The 21,747-nt window shown below is 41.6% G+C and overlaps 1 protein-coding gene across 1 annotated transcript in view; it reads right to left on the reverse strand.

Annotated features, from left to right (window-relative positions):
• Positions 1-5,998: 5,998 nt before the first annotated feature.
• The window catches only part of adamts18 (ADAM metallopeptidase with thrombospondin type 1 motif, 18), a gene marked incomplete at both ends in the record, with an annotated part of 47,121 nt that continues 31,372 nt past the window's right edge, over positions 5,999-21,747 (reverse strand). The window contains 8 exons of the mRNA XM_083900878.1: positions 5,999-6,114; positions 6,669-6,864; positions 8,364-8,529; positions 8,681-8,751; positions 9,905-10,099; positions 12,015-12,219; positions 16,535-16,661; positions 17,972-18,092. Coding sequence (XP_083757004.1) covers positions 5,999-6,114; positions 6,669-6,864; positions 8,364-8,529; positions 8,681-8,751; positions 9,905-10,099; positions 12,015-12,219; positions 16,535-16,661; positions 17,972-18,092 — 1,197 coding nt within the window. The remainder of the gene's footprint in view (positions 6,115-6,668; positions 6,865-8,363; positions 8,530-8,680; positions 8,752-9,904; positions 10,100-12,014; positions 12,220-16,534; positions 16,662-17,971; positions 18,093-21,747) is intronic.

Consider the following 21,747-nt stretch of genomic DNA (forward strand, 5'->3'; position numbering starts at 1 on the left):
TGTTGCTTGCCTTGCACAAAAAAGTAGTAGTTAATCAGTAATAGTTCTGACCTCATTTCTTTTTCGTCTGATGATGTTTCCCTGTGATTATTTGTAATTCAGCTTTGCCCTCGACATGCTCGGAGAGCACTTCATTTACTTAGGAAATCACCGGTGGTCCAAAAATCAAGCCTGGTTTGTTTTTGCCTATTCGTCTCTGTATCCGCAAGGGGCAAAAATGAAGGATCATCGAGGAGATTCTGCTGGCATCACAGGCTAAAGAAAAATTGACCTGTTGTCCAGCTGCATTCACCCGTGGCCAGCCTGAAAACACAGTTCATCAACAATTATGACCAAAAGTGTTGAACTGACGCCAGTCAAATTTAACTTTGTGTCTGTCAGTACTAGAGTTGTAATGTTTGACCAGGCAGTGGACGTCAGAACATGCAATGCTTTTGTTTGGGGTTAAGTAAAAAGAAAACAGGGTCAAGTATTTGCACAAATCATGCATCTCAGGTGTAGGACAGTATAATTTATGGTGATTTTTTTTTCTTCTTCCACTGTTCCTTTGTTTATGTTGTTTGTAATTTGCATTTAAAATGTGGTTTCAAATGGAGACGGCGAAGGAGGGCATGTAGTGGAATTGCTGTGTAAGCATTGCCCCCTAGTGGTTAGACTAAGAACTGATTGGGCATGTTTCATCTCACCTGTTTTCCCAGTGTGCGTGGGAGCTTATGGCACAGCAGAAGAACATTTCAAATTAAGTCATGGTGTCCGTGTCCGTGTGTGTCTGTGTCTGTGTGTGTGTGTGTCCTCACACATGTCCACTGTATATGGCACTATTTGAATAAATTGATGTCAGTCCAAGCGATGCATCTCCAGGGAGGAAGAGGAGGAGGGTTGAAATTGATGAGCTTTCTGCTCTACATTGATTCATTCACATACATGCAGGCACTACACAAATACAACATCAACGGATAAAGACACGACACAGAGAAGCACAAGCCCTCTGCAGCCACTCGGACGCTGTTTACTCAAGGTCAGAGGGTTAACAGGCAGGTGGGCACTGCTGCAGCTGGTGCCTTCATGGCCCCGAGGACCCTTATCAGTTCATACTTTTCGTGGAGGGGGGGGCGGGGATGATGAGAAACTAGCCGCTCAAAGGAAGATAGATGAGAGAGACTTGCAGCAAACACACAGATCAATAATATTCATAGCCTCAAGGAGGAAATATGTTAAGTAAAAGCTTTTTACTCAATGGATGTGAGCAGCAGCGCTCAGAAAAGCAGCTGCTGTGTCCAGCTATGTGAGACCGAATAGTCTTGTATCAGCAAAAAGGAAGAAAATCATCCCCCCTTAACTTTGTGAAATATGTATGTTCTGTGGCAGGATGAGAGGATAAGAAATGTCCTGTAATGTAAGTTAGTAAATTTCTGCACTTATTGAACAGTGTACAGTGTGAATTGAACATCATCATCTACATGGAGGCTTTTCTTTAAAACTGAATTTGAAGAGTCACATTGACTAATTTCTCGATAACACCCACACAGCAGAGAGAACACAGAGCAGGTGGCGTTAGAAGTGATTTGGGTTCTCCAAAAGCTATCACAAACTTTAGAGACTTGACAAAGCACAAGTAAAAAAGGTGATGAGATACAAGGAGAGAGGAAGAGACGAAGAAGGAGCTGGCGAAATCGAGGGGGAAGGATGTCTGTGGTGCTCAGAGGAAAGCAGAGCGAGGAAGGGAGTGAAGTGGATGATGATGTAAAAAAAAAAAAAAAAAAAAAACCCATATGGAAATGGATAGAGGAGAAGGCTAAAGAGAGGCAGACTGGGATTGTGGTTAAGGACCAGGGCAAGGATTCAGGGGAGCCGAAGAGGCTTAGCAGGGCGCAAGTGAGATATCCATGGGTCTTTACTCGACTCTTAAATCATCCAGCATGACAGAGGCACAAAGGCCTGGCTTGACGCAGAGCTGTCACTCGTCTTTGGAGCAGTTAATCACTGAGATCTGCAAAGGGGGGTAGATCTCTTAATGTTGGAGATGTCTGGCAGCAACGGATGCGCCCCACACTGCGGCTCCCGCACAGCCGCCCGCACACCTCTAAAGCCCCGGTTGCAGACACCTGCAATCGCCCCTGCAGCAAATACCAGGCAGCCTCATTGTATGTATGAGTGTGCATGTATGTGCGTGCGTGTGTGTGTGTGTGTGTGTGTGTGTGTGTGTGTGTGTGTCTTTGAGACAGAGAAAGAGAGAAAAAAAACTGAGAAAACCTAGGGGGGAAATAAATACACAAATAAAGAAAAGTCAAAGTAAAGGGACTGGTGTGTGCGTGTGTGTGTGTGCGTGTGTGTGTGTGTGTGTGTGTGTGTGTGTGTGTGTGTGTGTGTGTGTGTGGTTTTTAGCTTTTTGTATGTGAGCACGTCCTCAGTGAACTCTGCCTGATACAAAGGACTGACGGGAGAGGTGGTGTTGAAATATGACAGCTCTCACTTGTTCTGGGGCTTGCCCTCTAAGTAAGCCTGGCAAAAAAAAAATAGAGAGATCACTCTTACTTTTTCTCAGTATGCACACACACACGCACACACACACACACACTCATGTTTCAATGACTTCAGAGGACATTACCTTAACTACTACTGGCCGAATCCTAACCCCTATAACCTTAACCTTACGCTAACCTCATCCTACCCATACAGCATGTCCTCACCTTACAAGGTAATCGTTTATGATATGGGGTTGTGCTTTTTGTCCCCATAATGTGGCTCTGCAAACAGATATAGGTCCCCACAATATGAGTAATACCTGAACCACACACACACACACACACACTGAGACTCTGCTATGATTAAGCTGACTGTCAGTTGTGAGGGGTTCCTATCAAGGTTCACTGCATGCCAAGTGCACACAAATGACCTGTCTGAGCCGCGCTGTCTGACAGTTGGCTGGTGGAGGAATGTGCACCTTGACTTACAGCTGGACCAACAACGAATGGTGATTTGCTCACTGGGGGGAGAAAAAAAGAGGGAGGGATCTCAAGAGCTTGCTGGAAACAGAGGGAATACTTGTATCAATCACCCCGAGTAAGTAAGTAAGGTATTACAAGATACGGACCTGACTTGGAAGTTACAGCAACAACTTTGATTTGTGTGTAGACCTTGTGTTAAAATAATTAAATAATAATAAAAAAATAGAAGCAAAATAGTGAGTGCATCAGCAGGTGTAAAGAAAACAAAATTCAAAATCTAATGTTGATCGATCTAAAATCATCAATGTTTTAAACAAGGAATTATCTTTTGAATATAGACACACGATCCTGCTGCTGATAATAACCCATGTGGGTACACATCGCTCTGTATCCGCTCTTTATTTGTGCCTCAATCTCTTCATTTCTCTGCTGCAGTAAGGCTCAGGGTTGATGTGGCTCCCCCTTGCCAAGACAATCAAAACATGTTATGAACCGATGTGGACTGGAGGAATCGAGTCCCATCTGGAACTGCAAGCAGGATGCTGCAGAAATAGAAACTCTTACATCAGCTCAGCAGTAAAATGAATGCCCCCAATGAGAATTAGGCATCATTCATATGTATAGTACAAGCGACCTACCCCTCTCTCTCTGCATTTAAGACACACATGCACAACCAGACGGGAACATGCATTCAAGAAGGCACATGCATGCACGCACTATTTTCACAACCAGTGCTTTCACCCACATGTCACACACAGGAGTATGTACACCTTCACACCAAGCGCGATGCCCCACGGACATGTTATATGTGTCTGTGAGCTGAGTCGACATATTTGTGTGAATGAGCGTGGGCCCCAGCTTGTGGTGTCTGGCTCACAGCATGCCAGTAAACAGCATGCAGCCAAGACGATGTGGGGACTCAAGGCTTCGTGATTCATGCAGACGGGTTGATTAAAGAGCAATATCAGCCCCCGCAGCGCGAGAGAGGCTAGGATAATCATCATAAGAAAAAAAAAATACTATTAAAGCAGCATAAGTCTCAGCACGCTTCAAGTTTATTAAAGTTTCGAGGTGGCAAAAAAGTTACCTCATGTCATAGGTTGACATAGCCAGTGGTATTGCAAGCAGACTGGGTGGAAAAATAATTGTGTTCACAGGGAGTTGTAAGCCGTTAATAATGCCCAGTGAAACATTAAAGCCGCTCTATCAATACTTTTATTACTAACACGAATTAAAGGAACACACAAGTAATGTGAAACCCGCAGTAAACTGCAGTCGCCCCCTCAGCTCAGTCTTTAAGGTTAATGGTTTTCGTGTTTTCAGTCACAGTGGTCAAAAGATGAACTACATTTTCTCCCAGAATCACATCATATATGCACTTTAAAGGAATTTCAAAGTTCAAATGGTCAAAAGCAACCTTGATCTTTAGCCACCCAAAATCTGAACAATTACTGTGTCTGACATTTGTCAAGTCAAAATCTGTGTGAAATCTGAAAGGGTTCAAGCAGGTCATCCTCGAGTCCAAATGAATGTTGAGGCCAAATTTAAAGAAATTCCATCAAGGTGCTCCACAACTTTTGGACGCAGTGATCTTTTATCCACCAAATTCGGGTTAAAGTTAACATTTGTACCAAATTTCTCAGACGTTCTTGAGCTGTACCGTTCATAAGGATAGGGCGGACAACAAGAATGAATCCCTCTTCACAACTCCGAAGAAAAAAACCATCAGCAAGAAGTAAAACAAACAATTTGACAAAGGTTTAATGGAAAACAAGCACAAAATGTTTGCTGGCAGTCTGGCTATGAGTGGCTCAAGGAAGTTCCAATGCAGCTGCGACGATCAGGCCCTCTTATTCTGGAGCCTCCTGTGCAGGACCAATCAGCTCGCAGGATCCACCTGAACACATGTCATTCAATCATGCGTGGAAACCTGCAACCTATCTCACAATCACATGCAGTTACACATGGAAAAAGAAGCCATGCAGCAGCACATGACTAAAGTTTTATTTGTTAGAACTGGTGGAGACCAAAATAGTGCTTAAAGAAACAAGATGATAACGGACTGAGCTGCTGTTTGGTGCTGGACAAGTAATGAATAGTGAATTCATCTGGAGGTTTCTCATCACATCACGTCACACTACTAAGAAAAAGTATGAACATTACTACAGATTGCGGTGATAATTCTCTCATTCTGTTACAGATTGAACCCAGTCTCATTAAAAATCCACCACCATTAGAATATTTATTTTCTTTTTTTGTCCCGTCGTGTCCCCAGCCCCTCAGACAGCCTCTGTTCCAATTCTTACTATAGAATCAACTGAGAGATAAAGACAAGTAGCTCATCAGGTTGTATTACCATACCAAAATAGGAGCAATAAAAGTGACCACTTACAGCATGACTTAATAAAATGTTTTACACACACGCATGGGGGGGGGGCAGGGGGTATCTGTCATCGATTCAGCAGCAGCAACAAAAACGAGCAGAGGACACGTAAAGGTGAAGAAGAAATTCTTACCGGTGAGTACTGATGGCTCATACAACGTAAATGTAAAATGTGGATTCAAGGGCAACTGACACAATCTTATGTTTTTTCCAGAGACATAACGAGAAGCAACATGTCACAGGTCCACCGTACATCAGACAAACTGTAAATTATACATTACGAAACCATAATAACTTAAATAAAGGCGTGTGAAACCAGACGCCTTTAAACATAGAACATACACTATAAGCAAGCTGAAAACACTTTTGTCCTTTCCTCTTCTCATGATGGCTTGGAGCTCCAGAGGTTTGAAAACATATATATATATATATTACATCACACACGTCTTCATATGCTCTGTGATTTGTCTCTTCAGTTTCGATGTGAGCGATGACAGTGATCATCAGTGTCCACAGATTCTCACTTTGTTTTTTTTTATTTTTTTCCAAAAATCCATTAGTCAAGTACTCCAGGAAGAAAACACGTGCTGTTGGGCAACAGTCCTGTGTCTTATTAGTAATCACACCATGGATGGACCTCTGTTCAAACGTACAGTACATCAGAGCTTCACGGCCTCTTATTAGAGCAGGACTTGCAGCACTGCTGTCCATAGAACCTGTGATTACAGATGCCGTGCTGGGGAACCAAGTGGCACCAGCTGAAATGGTCCACACAGTGTCCATCTGCAGGTTACAAAGCAGAAAATGCAATTAGCAGATTTTTTTGGGGGTTGTTTTTGAGCTTTTCCTTATTTATTTTAATAGGCTTGTTTTGACTGTTCAGCCAAATAATGTTAGAAAACAATGAGGAATGTTAAATTCCCCTGAAGCAAAAGTGTCATCATATTTGCTTTTATTATTTTTTTTATTTTTGGGGCATTACTGTCTTTGTTCAATTGGACATATTACTTGTAAAAGGATAAAGAGAGTGATAGATATTTACCAAAATGAACTTGGACCACAGCCTCAGGAGTACCAGCTGTACCAGGTGAGCTAGCACCCAGCTTGTATCATGATGAAAATCGAAAACGTATAAGTAAATGGACTGGTTAACATTACCCTGGATAAATTAGATGAATGCAAACTTTATAATGGGCCGATGTGCAAACAACCGCGTGTATAATTTTGGTTGTCTCTGCTAAATAGAAAGAATTTCCTCAGAAGACGGAATGAAAACTCAACCCACTGCAGGCAAATTAAACGTGATGAATTTGCCTTCTTTCCCCTGAGGAATGTACCTTTCAGTGTGGGTCCAGCAGCTGGGATCCAGCCAGGACGTTGTGCTGGAGCTGGAGGAGCGGCAGAGCAGAAGTGTGTGTTGCATGCCCTGGAGGTTACAGGCCTCTGGTGGGGCAGGCAGCCAGCAGCGGGGCGACCTTGCCGGAGACATTGGATGGACCGAGTCTGAACTCCGCCACCGCAGGACACGGAGCACTGAGACGGAGGCCAAAGAGGAAAATCAGTGAGAGAAAAACAAAAAAGGAAGGGGACAATGAGAGGGAGAGAAAGAATGTAGAGACAAACAATGAGGAGGGAGATGAAAACATTGATGGGCATGGAGGGAAGAGAGTTGTCATAAAAGGAGCAGAGGAGCAGAACAGGTGGAGAAAAAGTCCATACAGACAAAGAACTGATGAATAAAACAAACATCCCATCCAGCATGTACTTGCCCTCCATTGAGCTGTCATGATACATGTAGCTCTCTCACTCTCTCTGGCAGAAACGTACAAGGATCACAAGTGCCAGATCAAGCGGAATGAGACAGTGTGCTGTATGAGGTTGCCCTTAAGACTTATTGCATTTTAGATGAAATAGCATGTAAACTACACAATCTGCCCCAAAGGATTTCCTAACAGAATAGAGTATGTGATACCTGGGAACAAAAACTTTGAAATGATAATCAGGTTTGGGTCATTTCCTCCCTAAGTCACCAAATAAATGTCCGGTGAGAGTAGGCATTTACTCGCTAGGGACCGGCTCTTTGTGAAGAAGTGGCTGCTGATTGGAAGAACTGTAGCAAGATAAGAGAAAGGTTTCTTATGAGAGGCCATAGTAGTGTTTGTGAGAGAGTATGATAATAAATGTATGTGACTATGATAGTGTTTGTGAGAGAGTATGATAGTGTTTGTAAGAGAGTATGAGTATGACATAGTTTGTGAGAGAGTATGATAGTGTTTGTGAGAGGGTATGATAGTGTTTGTAAAAGAGTATGAGTATGATAGTGTTTGTGAGAGAGTATGATAGTGTTTGTGAGAGAGTATGATAGTGTTTGTGAGAGAGTATGATAGTGTTTGTGAGAGAGTATGATAATAAATGTATGTGAGAGAGTATGATAGTGTTTGTAAGAGTATGATAGTGTTTGTAAGAGAGTATGAGTATGATAGTGTTTGCGAGAGAGTATGATAGTGTTTGTGAGAGAGTATGATAATAAGTGTATGTGACTATGATAGTGTTTGAAAGAGAGTATGATAGTGTTTGTGAGAGAGTATGATAGTGTTTGTGAGAGTTGTTGTTGTGCGTTCCTCTGTGGTTCAGCTAAAGATATATGTAATATTTCTGCATTATAACATCTAAAAAGAACACTAGCGTTATATTTTGTCGAGAATTAGACCTATATTAATTAAAAAAAAAAAAATTCCAACACTCTTTAACTTTGCTGTAATTTGGTAACTCTTCTTGGAAGGCACAAACATTCAGTGGAATAAAGTGAGACAAGACAACAATTCCTACGATTCCACACTGGTTTCTGACACCGTACAACTAGTTCTTTTGTTTTTGTTTAGATTCAGAGACCCACAATTGCATCCATTACCACAGCATGTAGGACAGAAGCTTGGAACTGAAAGGCTTTCAGCTGGAGTAAATGACATATTATCAGACTAAAACTCATGTCATGTCAACCGGTTTTTGGATGAAAGAACGAGCCAGTGTACCTGCTGCCAGGGAGAGGAGTACCAGCCTAAAACCACAGCACTGGAGGTTGTTCTGCCCGGGACGACCCATGGATGCTCTGGGCATGGACCTCGGTTACAGCCCTGCTGCAGATCCACTAAAGGTTTGGCCGTGTTCCTGCACCTCCGTATCGGGAACTCCACATACCTGTGCAGAAGAAGACAGGTTGCCTGCTCAACACGACTCGAATTGTGAAAGCACCGAGATACTGATTGGGACACACGACACAGACGAAGCAGTGGGTATCAAATCTATTAACGTGTGAGGGATGTCTCGGTGAGCAGCTGAAGGCACATACCCTCCCTGTGAGTCTCTCTCCCCGCAGCGAAGCTCTCTCTTCTGGATGCCTGAGCCACAAGACCTGGAGCACTGAAAAAAGAATGCAAGCAGGGGGGATGAAATTACAAAATGAACTCTGTGTGTATTTGTGTGTGTGTCTGCCGCAGACACCACAAGGTCACTTAGTTGTAGAAAAAGAGCCTAATTTTGAGCTGTTCTCCTCAAAATGAGAAACAATTCAAGTTAAACACAATTCCATCAGCTGCTTTATATCATGGTGAACCATTCAAAACAAAGCAGACACAGTATTCAATTGATAAAGGTTTACAGGATTCAAGAAAAACATCCACAATTATGACAATTTTCCCCTCATAAACACAAAGCTGTCATCCACTGGTCTGACTGTTTTAACATCAGCAGTCATTATGTCAATTACTTTCTCGTTCAACAAATTACATGTTTGGTCCACGAAATGTCAAACATGTTGATTAGTGTTTCACAAACGTCAAGTTGTTTTCCTCAAAATAAACTTATTCAGTTTGCTGTCAAAGAGAAGCAAATAAACCAGAAAATATTCATATTTAAGAAACTAAAATCAAAGATTAAATAATTGTTCAAAGTGATTGACTCATTATTAAAGGTGCCACATGTAAGAATGTGGCCAAAAACGGTTACTACATTCAAATTCAAAATACCGAGGTCTTTTACGATTTGACGTAACTGGCAACCCGTGGTTGCTCGGTAGCTGAGACTCTACTGACTGCAATGATTGGTAGACGGCGGTAGGTGGCGCCACATGCCAAAACATGATTTCAAAACATAAACATGATTTGCAGTCTGCAAAATATTTTTTTACTGCAAATATTTCGGCTGTACTGTTGTTGTTGGTAAGTTCAGTTTGTTATATGAATATTATTCCTGAGTCTCTATGACATATTAGGAGGATTTTACGGCCTGTTGTTTTAGATTTATTACATAATGCAGCTTTAATATACATTTTGCTTTTTAATTAATTCAGAATTAAATAAATTATATCCAGTTATTTAATGAAAAAGTGTGTTTTTCTTTACTTACTATTTATAATCCTCCTATATTTCAAGCAACACAACGTGCATCATAAAGACGATAAACACTGGATGTGCTTTAGGGTGAATATCTTTGCTCAGGATGATTAAACTGGAAACAACTCATTTGACTTATGACGCTCCTGCTCACTGTGAGTCTCATGTGTCTGTGTTCCTACCTCTCCCCAGGGAGTGGGCATCCACTGTAGCCTTTCATTTTTGGGGCAGCGCTGCAGGACACAGGTCTCTTGGGCTTTGGGTCTGTGGTGCTGTCTGCACATGCTGTCAGGCACAACCACTGCTTTGGCCCCGGGATCGGTGCTGCGGCAGAACACACTGCGCTTCCTCAGTCCGCGGCCACAGGTCTTGGAGCACTGAGAGGAGACAGAGATGGAAATACGTAGTAGAGTAAAAGTAAAAAAAAAAAAACACGAAGAGCTTAGTGATTCAGTAAACAAAGGTTAAAAGATCACGCACACGTCAACTCAGCCTGACACTTGATAACGATTGTTTTAGCCTTCAGCTTTGACCACATTTAAGCACAAGCCAGTATTAACAAAGGTTAAATCCTTGGCTTTGTCAGTGCATTTGTCAGTGCACTTTTACCACATAGTGGACCAGCAAATAGAAGGTCACCAGTTTGAATACAGTCCATTACGGGCCAAACATTATATACAATAAACCAATACCTCATAAATGAAAGTGACCCCGACCCATTAAAGTCTCCATCAACGCTGTCGCGGTAAACTCCATATGAACCACAGAGGGACGGACAACAGAGTCACACTGCTCCGCTGGGACTGACTGATGACCTCAGCCGTCACTGCTGTTTATGCAGCATCGCCACGTTAATTTATGAGACATAAGACACACATCTGTGCGTATATCCACTTAGAGACACGCAATTGTCCTTTTGTCAGTGAAAGGTCCTCGAGTTATTTTTCAAGACGGCCGGCCTTGTGTCTGCATGACCACCAAATGAACTCTTTGCTGTTGAGAGCGTCCTGAAGGATGACGGCTGAATGTCCAGACTGTGCAGGTTACACCGGATATAGGATGTGTTATGGGATGTCTGTTAACAGAGTGTACAAGAATGTGAACAAATAAACGGTGTGTTCGTATGGAATGTTAGTAACTTAAATACATAAATCACATAAGTGACATGTTTTTAATGCAGAATATAATTCTAATCCTGCATCATTTGACAGATCAGGGGCTGGTTGCAAACTACACAATAACAATGACTTATAATCACTTTTGTTGTGTGGCTGTTTTGTGGATCATTCGGGCAGATTTAATGACAGGAATTAAATTTCAACAACTTGTACAAAAAGAACAGGAAGTAAAGACAAAAATCTATGTAACCTAAATTAAAATATATTAAGAGTGTTTTCAATCACAAGCAGATAGTACAGGCCAGAGTAAAATGGTCCTCCTAAGTGGCATTAATTAATTAACTTTTTCCTACATGTCCAACAGAGGGCAGCAGAGTGTTTGTTTTAGCTTGACTGACTCTTCTGACAGCTTGCACATTGAACTTGAGGTGTCTCCTCTCAAATGTACAACTGTGTGTTAGCCTCATGGGCAACATTAAACTGAAGCAGAAACAATGATGTAATGGAGAAAAACAAAGATCGGACAAATAAACTGTTGCTGCTACGATTAAAATCTGTATATTTTCCACCTAAATTCTTGTGCTCTTCTTTGGTTGACCAGTCAATACAAACACAGTCTGTTATTTCAGCCTCCTTAACGTGAATATCTGCTGTTGTTTTGATAACATTAAACTCTTTTGATGTGTGGACAAAAAACAAGTTTAAAATTACATTTTGAATCTGCATTTCGCTTTTTTTGTGGCATTTTATGAAGCAAACAACTAATCATTGAATCAAGAGGATAATAATCATTAGTAGCAACTCTGTATGTTGCGGTAACAAGGGCCTTTCGAGTTTGCATGTTCTCCCCATGTCTGCGTGGGTTTTCTCCTGGTTCTCTGGTTTCATCCCATGGTCCAAAACATGCAGATTAGGGGATTAGGCAAATAGGACACCCTAAATTGGCTATAGGTGTGAGAGTGAATAGTTGTTTGTTTCTATATGTGGTCCTGCGATGTCCACGGTGTACCCCAGTTTTCACCCTTTGTCAGCTAGGATTGGCACCCAGGACCCTCATGTGGAGGATAAAGCAGTTAAAGATTAGAGTAAGCGATGATGAAATGAGCGATACTATATTCACAGTTTCAATCCCATGTGCTGCTCGTGTGGATTTCAAAGACTTCCACAAACCCACCTGTGACCAAGATCCTGTGCTCCACTCAGGCGGACAGGCCTGGGTTTGGCAGGGTTGGACCTGAGCCGGAGAAATGACAGGACAGAGGGAGTGCGCCACCACCTCCTCCCTCTGGTAAGTGACCTTCCTCAGGCAGCGCAACGTCCTCGTCTGTTGGCCTCCTCCGCACGAGCGACTGCATGACCCCCAGTCTCCAGTCGCCCAACTGTGCGGAGACAAAAGAGAGAGCAGGTGACTGAGGGGACTCAACGACACATGGGGCATGCGTAGTATGCGTCGCATAATATTCATCATAAAAATTGCATAATATGCAAATGATTGAAGGAAAGTCTAATGCATGCATTTGATATGGAGCAATAGAGTGAACTCTGATCGCAGGATACCAGCCGTGACTGAGCTCTAATCAGGAGAGACACCCACAGGTCCCAGCTCTAATCTGCTGCAGTTATTTTGGGCCAAAACAAACACACACACAAACACACAAACCCCAATACAATTTCACCCTAAATTGCTAGTGAGTGCTATCGGACCAGATGTTAACACACCATATATTATTAAGTGGTTGCAAGCTGCAAATAGAGAACTTTTCCTGTTTTTCTTTGAAGTTGTGACAAATTAAAACATGGACCCGCAAAGTGGAAGATAATGAGAAAATATACAGAATCTATATGCAGCGAACACACACACACACGAGTGCTATTCACATCTGACACTAAACATGGAAACAATACTGTATATACAGCTCTACGTTACAGTTATCCCAGGTCTACAGTGCGGCCACAGACAATTTTGTCACTTCCTCTCCTCTCCTATCCTCTCCTCTCCTCTCTTCTCCCTCTCGAGTGTCTTTGAAATGAAGCTTTGCTGCTGATGAAAGCCCACTTCTGCCTTGAAAATAGCTCGTCGAGGCACCGCCACTGAACGTGGGGAGATTACAGCAAATGAGAGGTCTGACAACCACAGGCTGAGAAGAAGGACACGGAGAGATGGGCAGATGGCTCTGTCCAATTCTGAGACGACACGCGACCACAAAGACCATTCCTCCACACCGCCCGACCTGCTTCAGGGGAGGAAAAATGCTTTCATGCTCATTCAAATGCCACAGATAAATGAGGCAGCAGGACTAAACTGCAATTTGGAAATGGGAAAGACGTGAACCATTGGGACCTGTAAGTATTGGTTTTGGATTTTTTTTGGCTAGTGGTCTGTTTGCTTTTTTTTCCCCCACTGTTTTTCCTTGGCTTATAAATAACAATATATCATTGGGGGGAAAGTGGCTCAAGTGCCACTTTGCCTCACTGCAAACCGCCACTGACCCAACTGTAATTTGTATCTCTCAAATCTTTCAATGGTGACATATTTTGAGGTAGAATAGTGCAATACTGCAGGGGAGGTTCTGAAAAGAACGCCCTTGCATTTCTTTTAGAACTTCTATGGCTAGAGACCAGTTCCGACCAATGAATAAATATGTGTTCTTACCCTAATATTGAGTTTGCTCAGAGACCAACATTTCTTAAGGTATTCTGCATGATTATACACCAACATGACCACCTCTACTTAGCAGGTTGTTATACCCATATTCAGCAGAACTCCATGGAAGTACTTCTTGCACTCAGACTTACATACATTTTCATATTTATGTGGTTTGGCGTACTTGGACATTTCCCATCTGGACTCATTTTTCTTGAATACACACCACTGCACTTCAGTAAGGTCATTCAATGGTCCCTTCAGCCTGCGCTCTCTTTTTTCTTTTACTTTTACAGTGTACTTATTCCATGATGTTGCGTAGGTTTTTGCTGAGCAGCTACGAGTCAAACAGGACCGAAGTTCCATGTTCTACCAAACATAAGATGTTTTGACATGGAAATGCGAGAGAAACCTGGGGGCTCTCTTAAGATTGTGAAGAGCAAATTCAAGAAGGTTTCAGTGCAAACACAAAGGTGAGAATATAATATATAATATATTCTCACATGAAGCTCAACGATGTGTCATCCAAGGAAATGTCTAAATGACAGAGGCTTTTTTTTATTTTTGGGCAAAAATAATGTGAACAATTTAATTTGCAATCAATTTTGCACATATTGATTATGCTGATGATGCTCATTCCTATTCATACACTGAAAGTATGACTTCTTGTTAAACTTTTATTTCACAAAGAATTCACAATAATATTAAAATCCCTTTCGCAAGCCAAGACAGGCTCACTTAGCAGCATACAACTGGACAACCACCAACTAACCTCAGAAACAATAAGTACAAATATCATTGATGAAGAACATACAGGAGCACAATGATGAGCTCAATGAATTACCAACTGCAGCTATCTGTGTCTCGTTCCTTTATCCTATCCTTCAACACTTCAACGTATAAATATATAATGGTCTGACTCTTTATTCTTAGTAGAAGAAGAAAAAAAATGTACCTGCAAGTTGGCTCTTTATACTATTCTACTACTTGAAAAGCACCATCTCTGGCCAGAATTGTGCACACATCTTTAGTCTCACTTTATCTGCTCATCTTGTCTGGAACAGGTACAAGTGTCTATCTATGGTGCTGTGTCTTCACAGAGAAATCCTCAATCTCTGGAAAGTAAGTGCACAGATGGCCTGTGCCATAAAAGAGAACAAAATAGCTATACACAACAGACAGAACTACAGAGGAGGAGAAGAGTGGTACTGGGAAATGTGTTACAGGGGCTGGGGAGAGGACAAAGCAAGATAGGACATAAAAGTCTATATGAGTGTATCTCTTCCTGACTGCAAGCTGAGCTGGGAGATTGAACTAAGGCCTTAAAATTCTCCTTGCATTCCTGGTTTATGTTCAGAAAGTAGTGTCATACCCCGGTGTGGAATAGAATGGGTCTAAGGCAAAAGGGGTTGATGCTATTGCGGGTACGAAGGGGGGGTGTTTGGTCTGCCTCTACATGGCTAGACTGGCTGGTCCCTGTGGGAATCTCGGCGTCTCTGCACAATAAAACATGGATAGGCCTGTCAGCACCTGAGATACACACCACGGAGATTAGGAGGCATTTTCACATTACCCCTCCTGTGAGACTACACATATATACAGAGCACACATGCATCCTGCCTCACTCTCATTTTTTTTTCTCCTCTCTGCTATGCTCTTGAATATGTATCCATACATCCAGGAGGTCTCATTAAAGCTTTCATGCCGCTCCATCGTCTTCCTGTGCAGTGCCCTTAATTTGGTAAGTACACATAACCAGCTGAGAAATGGTGTCAGCAACTGTTTAATAAACAATGCATCATTTTCCTGGATCTTCACTGATACCATTTCCCTCGCTGAGAAAGGAGAGGGGGCTCAGGGCTTGCAACAAGACTGTATACCTTTCGCCAAGATAAGAAAAAATGTTTGCCCAAGATTAGGGTCAGGAAATGCCCTCTCAGGTTGTGGGAAACTTGGTCAGAAACGGTTGGAGGTGTAACTGATAGCTGTCTGGCTTGTTTAACACAAGTCTGGCTTGGTCTGGACTTGTTGAAACATGGTTGGTGGTGGTCAAAATGACAACTTCTACTTTACAGTTTTACTGCATGGTTAAAAAGCTATTTGTGTGCGCGTGTGTACTCTCACTGAACCTGAAGACTCGCTGTGAATCAAGTGAGCTCCAGTTCTCTCAGTCAAAGGCCCACATACGATTGGTACAATGTGGTGCACACCGCTCAGTCTTCTTTAAAAATGCATGCCTAGACGACTGAATTAAAACCCAGTCGTGATGTTGCCACTAAAAATGTCAGGAAGCTCTGGGCTCACAATACGATACATGATATGCGCAGAAATCAAAAATCACACAGAGTTGGTTTTGCTGTTTCTCTTGTTCCCCATTGTCTTTTTCTTTGGTATTTTATTCTGAAATACAGCAGATTTTCTCCTGTATTTAATTCATGACAAAACAGTTGTGTCTTTTTAGACAAACAATGCCATTTACATGGTGTCCGGGTCACCGAGCCCAAGGTCAATGGAGGATCTAATGAAGTGAATTTATAAAAATACATAATTGTAAAAAAAATTTAACCAATTTGTCATATTGGTCAAAAACATTTTCACTAAATGTTCCATCCTCATAATCAACAAAACCAGGTGTAGGTTTTCAGATCAATCTATGAAATATTAACTCTAACCATCACTAATGTATATTATTAGTATTAAAAATCCACTGTTATTCAACAAGACTATTTAGTGTTGGCATTAATCTCGCATGATCTTGGCACAATCAGACAAGCTGCAGTGAACCCACTTGCTGCAGTAGGAGTAAAAATCTGTCAGCACTGAAATAAAGACAAAGCTGGAAGAAAAAATTAAGAACTAATTAAAGAGTACAGTGGACGGGGAGAGTTTCCAATTTTTCCCCAAAAGAGTAAAAAAAGGAAAGAATAATGAGAAGTTTGAAATGAGAGGAGCAAGAAGAAAACGGGCAGAGTAGTGGCTGACCACAGCAAACGGACCACGGGCAAACTCTAGACAGCTCATGAAAAATGTAAACATACAGCAGCACTTACTAGGCAGGGCAAGGCTGAGTGTTGCAGAGATGGGACCCGAGTGTCGGTCTGGAGAGGGGATTACACATGGTGGAGTTGACCTGGACTTTCTGGTCCTGCAGACAGATCGCCTTGGCGGAGATACGCCCTGATGGAAAAAAGCATGATAAAATATAGCAAGAAAGATAGTAGTTACATAGCAGTAACAGCAAACATCTCTGTGTTAAGTCAGTCAGCGCATCTGCTAATTGTTGTGGTCTTTAAACACATACATGGAATAGAAAATGTAGAGTTTACTTGCCTCCTATTTTAAGTGAATCACAAGACACATTGATTTTTCAAGTCTTTACTGTAGTTTAAAATATTGACAACAATATATTTATGGCTAGGCAAAAATATATCAGAACCTTGTTAACTGCAATAATTGTAATATTATTATTATTATTATTATAATATCTAAGGCAAGTTTTAAATAAAGTTCAGGCAAAATGTATCGTATCTGTCACAGTGATTCTGAGAGAAGAGAGAAATTCTGGAGGAAGGGGATAAATAACATCACGCTCCTTTTATGTGTCAATGTTCCAGACTCTGAAATGATACTTAACCGGAAACAAGTGGTAGATTTTTCACTGCAGAAAAAAAATACAGCTGGTGCCATCTACTCAGTCAGAGGAGAGAATAAAATATGCCCAGCACAATAAATGTGATATTTATGACAGAATCTGCAATGTGTGTTATTATTTAATCAATTGTAGATTGAGAAAATATATTACAGGGAGACAACTCAAAGTCACTTAATGGATCAAAGCAGTGGTAAAACACAGATTTGGGTGGAGGCATGCTTTGGAAATATGCTGTCATTTTGTAACTTTGTTGATGCATATGTTTACTTTGTCAGAGATACCAATGATTGATATTTTCATGTGCTTTATGTTAACATTTGGCTCTAAACACGGGGGAGAGAATGAGATAGTGTAATGCGTCGCAAGATAATGCTGACATCTGATAATGACTCACACACACATACACACATATGGGAGTCTGTTTGTTTTTTGTTTTTCAACGCACTCCTTCAAAAGCACTACCTGGACCACACTGTGGCAGATTGGAAAACATGGAATATGAAAACAAACAGGACAAATGCAAAAAAAACCCACATATATGTACAGATATTAGTCACACACAGGATCAGTGCATGTTTCTGCCTTAATGTGAAAGATGATCCCACGTTAAAAGTCTGAGGCTACAGGATGTTTCATTATCCATTAGAAATAATTTATAACATGCACAATCTAGTCATGTAGCTGTTGATTAAATGGAGTAAAAAGCTGCATGTATCTGAGGGGCAATATTATATATTTTGAAGAGGGTCCTAATAATGTTTGCTGATGCTGATCCTAAGTAAGGTTATATGCTAATAGTGGATGATCATTGCACGAGGGAGGGATTCAGTCTCACCTCCAGCACACGGAGCGGAGCAGTCCGAGCGCACCACACCCCAGCTGTAGTCAGGCTTCCTCTCAGTGCGAGGAAGAGTGTACTGCCACAAGACGCCTGGGTTCTTTCCCTGCAGGAGGATCTGTCAGAGAAGAACACTGTCAGTCAGAAAGGCAGCACATGTGTGTGAATAGTCTGTCTTTTAAGCTAGATTTATTCAGGGGTGCTCGAGCTTCACGTCAGGTCTTTACGATCCACTAATGCCATTTGTCCCTGGCCGCTAAAGGAAGTCAAATCAGCATTATTCTTCATACTACATACTACACATACTACATCAGTTAATCACAGATGTATCCACCCCATAAACAGTATGATCCATACCCTCTCTCTAAGCACTCCATGAATCTATATACACAATAGGTGCACATTCTGCAAACAGCTGAGGTACATTGCGAAAGTGCGGCAAACAAATACAGCTGAAACAATTGGTCTCTTATGGACTCCACTCCAGAGAATAATGTGAATATCATTTACAATGTGACAACCTAATTCCGCCATTAAGCTCCCACTGAGCTGTTAGATCCACTACCCACTAACCAGAGGGATTTGGAAACATTAAGGAGAGCTTTGTTCTCTTTCTGCAGGTGGGTGACTGAGTTAGCTTTTCGTGCGCAGGAGGCTTATTTGGATATTCAAGTGGAGCAGAGACAAACGCATGACTGACAGCAGACATGCCCATTATCGGAGAAGCATCAGGCTATCATTAAAACAAACCCTGTAAAAATCCACTGCGGTGGTGAGGATTGTACGTGTACACATTTGGCTCAGAATGTGTAATTTTAAACAAATCCTGCAGGTTGTCTTCAGTACAACTGTGTCTCTCTCACAGATCACAACGATCATGTTGGATGGTTATAAATCCTCACTCCAACTGGCAAATTATATTCAGACTCAACTGTCAACATACATTCAGATGCCTGACAAAAATACCGGTCTATCAGTATGTGCATTAATGAGCATCGACAACTGGACACCAGGACCAGGAATATTCAAGCAAAACATGAAATGTTACTGCATATCAACAGCATGCAGCATCTGTGTCATAATCCCTTCAATAAAGGTCCCACAAAATCTTGAAGTCTTTCAAATAGCTGATCTCCACTTAAGCCATGATCTTAAATACACCCAAGACAGACACTAGTGTTCAAACAACAATTTCAGACAAGTCCAACCCTGTTCTCCTTTCAATTTCTTCAGTCTGCGATAACTGCAGCCAACACTTGTCCCTTATTTGGTAGCTGAGCCACAAAAATTAGGAACAGCAAGTATCCTAACTCACTATTCTGCAGGCCATGATCCCACAACCTGCAATCCCAAATGCCAAACAGTGATGTCATGCTCATTCCCACTTTGCACACAGTAAATCACAGTGGCCTTCTCCTGCTGCTTCTTTGCAGTGAGAAACTTACACAAGCAACAAAAAACTGTCTGGATATTATTAGTCCCAAAATATTAACATCTAACAACGCTCTATAACCAGCTGACACTATCAGTAGGAAGGAAATGACTTTTTATAGCAACAATGTTATATGGCAAGATTTGGAACTCTAAACGCAAACAATGAAGAAGGGCGTTATGACTTTACAAAATAGCACAACTGAACACATTCTATGCTAAATAATTACACCTTTGTAAGTCTCCTTGAAAAATCCTTGAAGAAGTCCCTTTCCATGCGAAATCCTACTATATCACTGCTTCATAGTGTTTTGTCAGCGACATGATGTCTCAGGCTCAGGAAGACAGGAGACAACATCAATAAAGTCGCATTAAAGCTTTTAGATTTCTGATTTCACTATCCCCAAGACACCGACTTAACCTCCAAACTGCCACCTACTGGATAAAACCATCTCACTGATGTCCACACATCACGTGCTATTGAAGAAAATGAGAAACTAGCAATTGAGGCTGTTAATTCCTCAGGATAATGTTTGCCGAGTTATTTTTGCAACCAGTGGAGACGCACCCTGGTGGCTACTTCTGACCTACTTTCTGGGCCAAACCAGAGGACTGCATCAAATTTGATGTACAATCTATGGTTAAGCAATTGAAGGTGTTGACTTTTCTTTTGCTTCTGTCCACTGTTAGCTGCAGACATTCACGTAGTATTTAAAGCTTTCTACAAGTGGTGGTTTTCAACTAAAAGGTCTGACAAATCGCAGCTGTTGGGTTTGTAATATTTGTGTGTATATTTAGATAAATAAAGGAGGAAAGCAAGATAAAATATATCACTGTGCTCAACTACACATCAGACCACAGAGTATCTAAGTTTTCACAACCACTTCATCACAACTAATCACTTCACTGACACAGGTATACACAATACATTTGCCCTTTACTGGCAAGACCTTGACTTACATGGAAGCCAATAAGGGGAATAATCGTGTTTGGTGTCCATTGAGAGCTCGAGAGACAGCAATATTTTGTATCCGATCCCGCCCTCCTGCTCTCGTTAAATGTTTCTCTTCCCACCTCCTCCTTACCAGCAGAGCAGCTGTGCAGATGTGAACAACTTGTCACAGTTTACACTCACACTCCTCAAAGTTTGTTTTTCTTTAAGAGTCTCAAGCTGAGTAAGGGTCTGGGAGTGATCAGCGCGTGTACCCTCCCCCCCTTGCACGCTCTCTGTCTGTGACAGATCCAGTTAAGTAGAATGTGTGAAACAGATGAAGATAAGTTCAAGTAAAAGAGGACGCAAAAAAACAAACCGTTTTTTGGCTCTATTCATTAGCAGTTGAAATCCTAGTGTCCTGTCCTTAACGTCTTTATCCAAAGAGTTCAATTGCAGAATTCTTAATCTTTTAATCTCAGACTCCTCCCATTTCTCTCTTTGCCCCCTCTCTTTCCATGAACCTATTTCTCCTTTCTGTAATTACAGGACAGATTGAGATTATAGGCTGTGTCATCTGCAGATCAACACTGCGCTACATCCGAGTTCTCTTCTGGACAGATGTACGACTTGGACACACAGACGAGCACAAGGAGCAATGTGAGATTCAGCAGAGTCCATTCTTTAAAGGACAATTTGTCCCAATTGAAACTTGGGATTTATGTCCGTAGTTTGGGGCCAATATTTAAATTGTTTTTGTTAACAATGCATTCAATAACATAGAATGTGATTAAATCTTGGAACACAGTAGCATCATTTCAACTGAGATGAAACAAGACAAATTGTAGTCAGACAACCAGACGGTTTGTTTAAGCAAGGAAATATTTCAGATTTCAAATGTGCATCTCTGCAAGCATTCATCTTGCACAAGGAAACAAGCAGTGACCACCACCTGGATCTACAGGTCAATCATTCCCACTCTAAGTACAGGATTTCAGTAGCAAACAAAAGTGATGTCTTCTTCACGTGGTTTTTACTTCTTTTGCTGCCGCTTGGGGTCAGAGTTCAAAAGGAAATAAATGCTTTTGCTGACACTTTTATGTGGGAAGAATCCAACTCCCTAGAGTTCTCCTCCCTAGAGCATCATATGCTGCCACTCTGTCACGTACCTTTGGAGTCACCCGACAGACACAAGGTACCCTTCCGTGTCTGACTCTAATGTAAACCCACTGGCAGCGCATTTAGACGCTCAGAACAGTGGTAAAATAAAAATCTATGTATGAGATTAGGAACCAGGATAGGACTGAGGTTGAGGTTGGGGCCAAGAAAAGGACTGAGGTAGTGGATATTCACTGTTGGCTCAAACCCAGACATATTTGTTAATATCATAAGCATTTCCATGAGTAATAAT

The sequence above is a fragment of the Microchirus variegatus genome (assembly GCF_963457635.1).
Source record: "Microchirus variegatus genome assembly, chromosome: 14".
NCBI lineage: Eukaryota > Metazoa > Chordata > Actinopteri > Pleuronectiformes > Soleidae > Microchirus > Microchirus variegatus.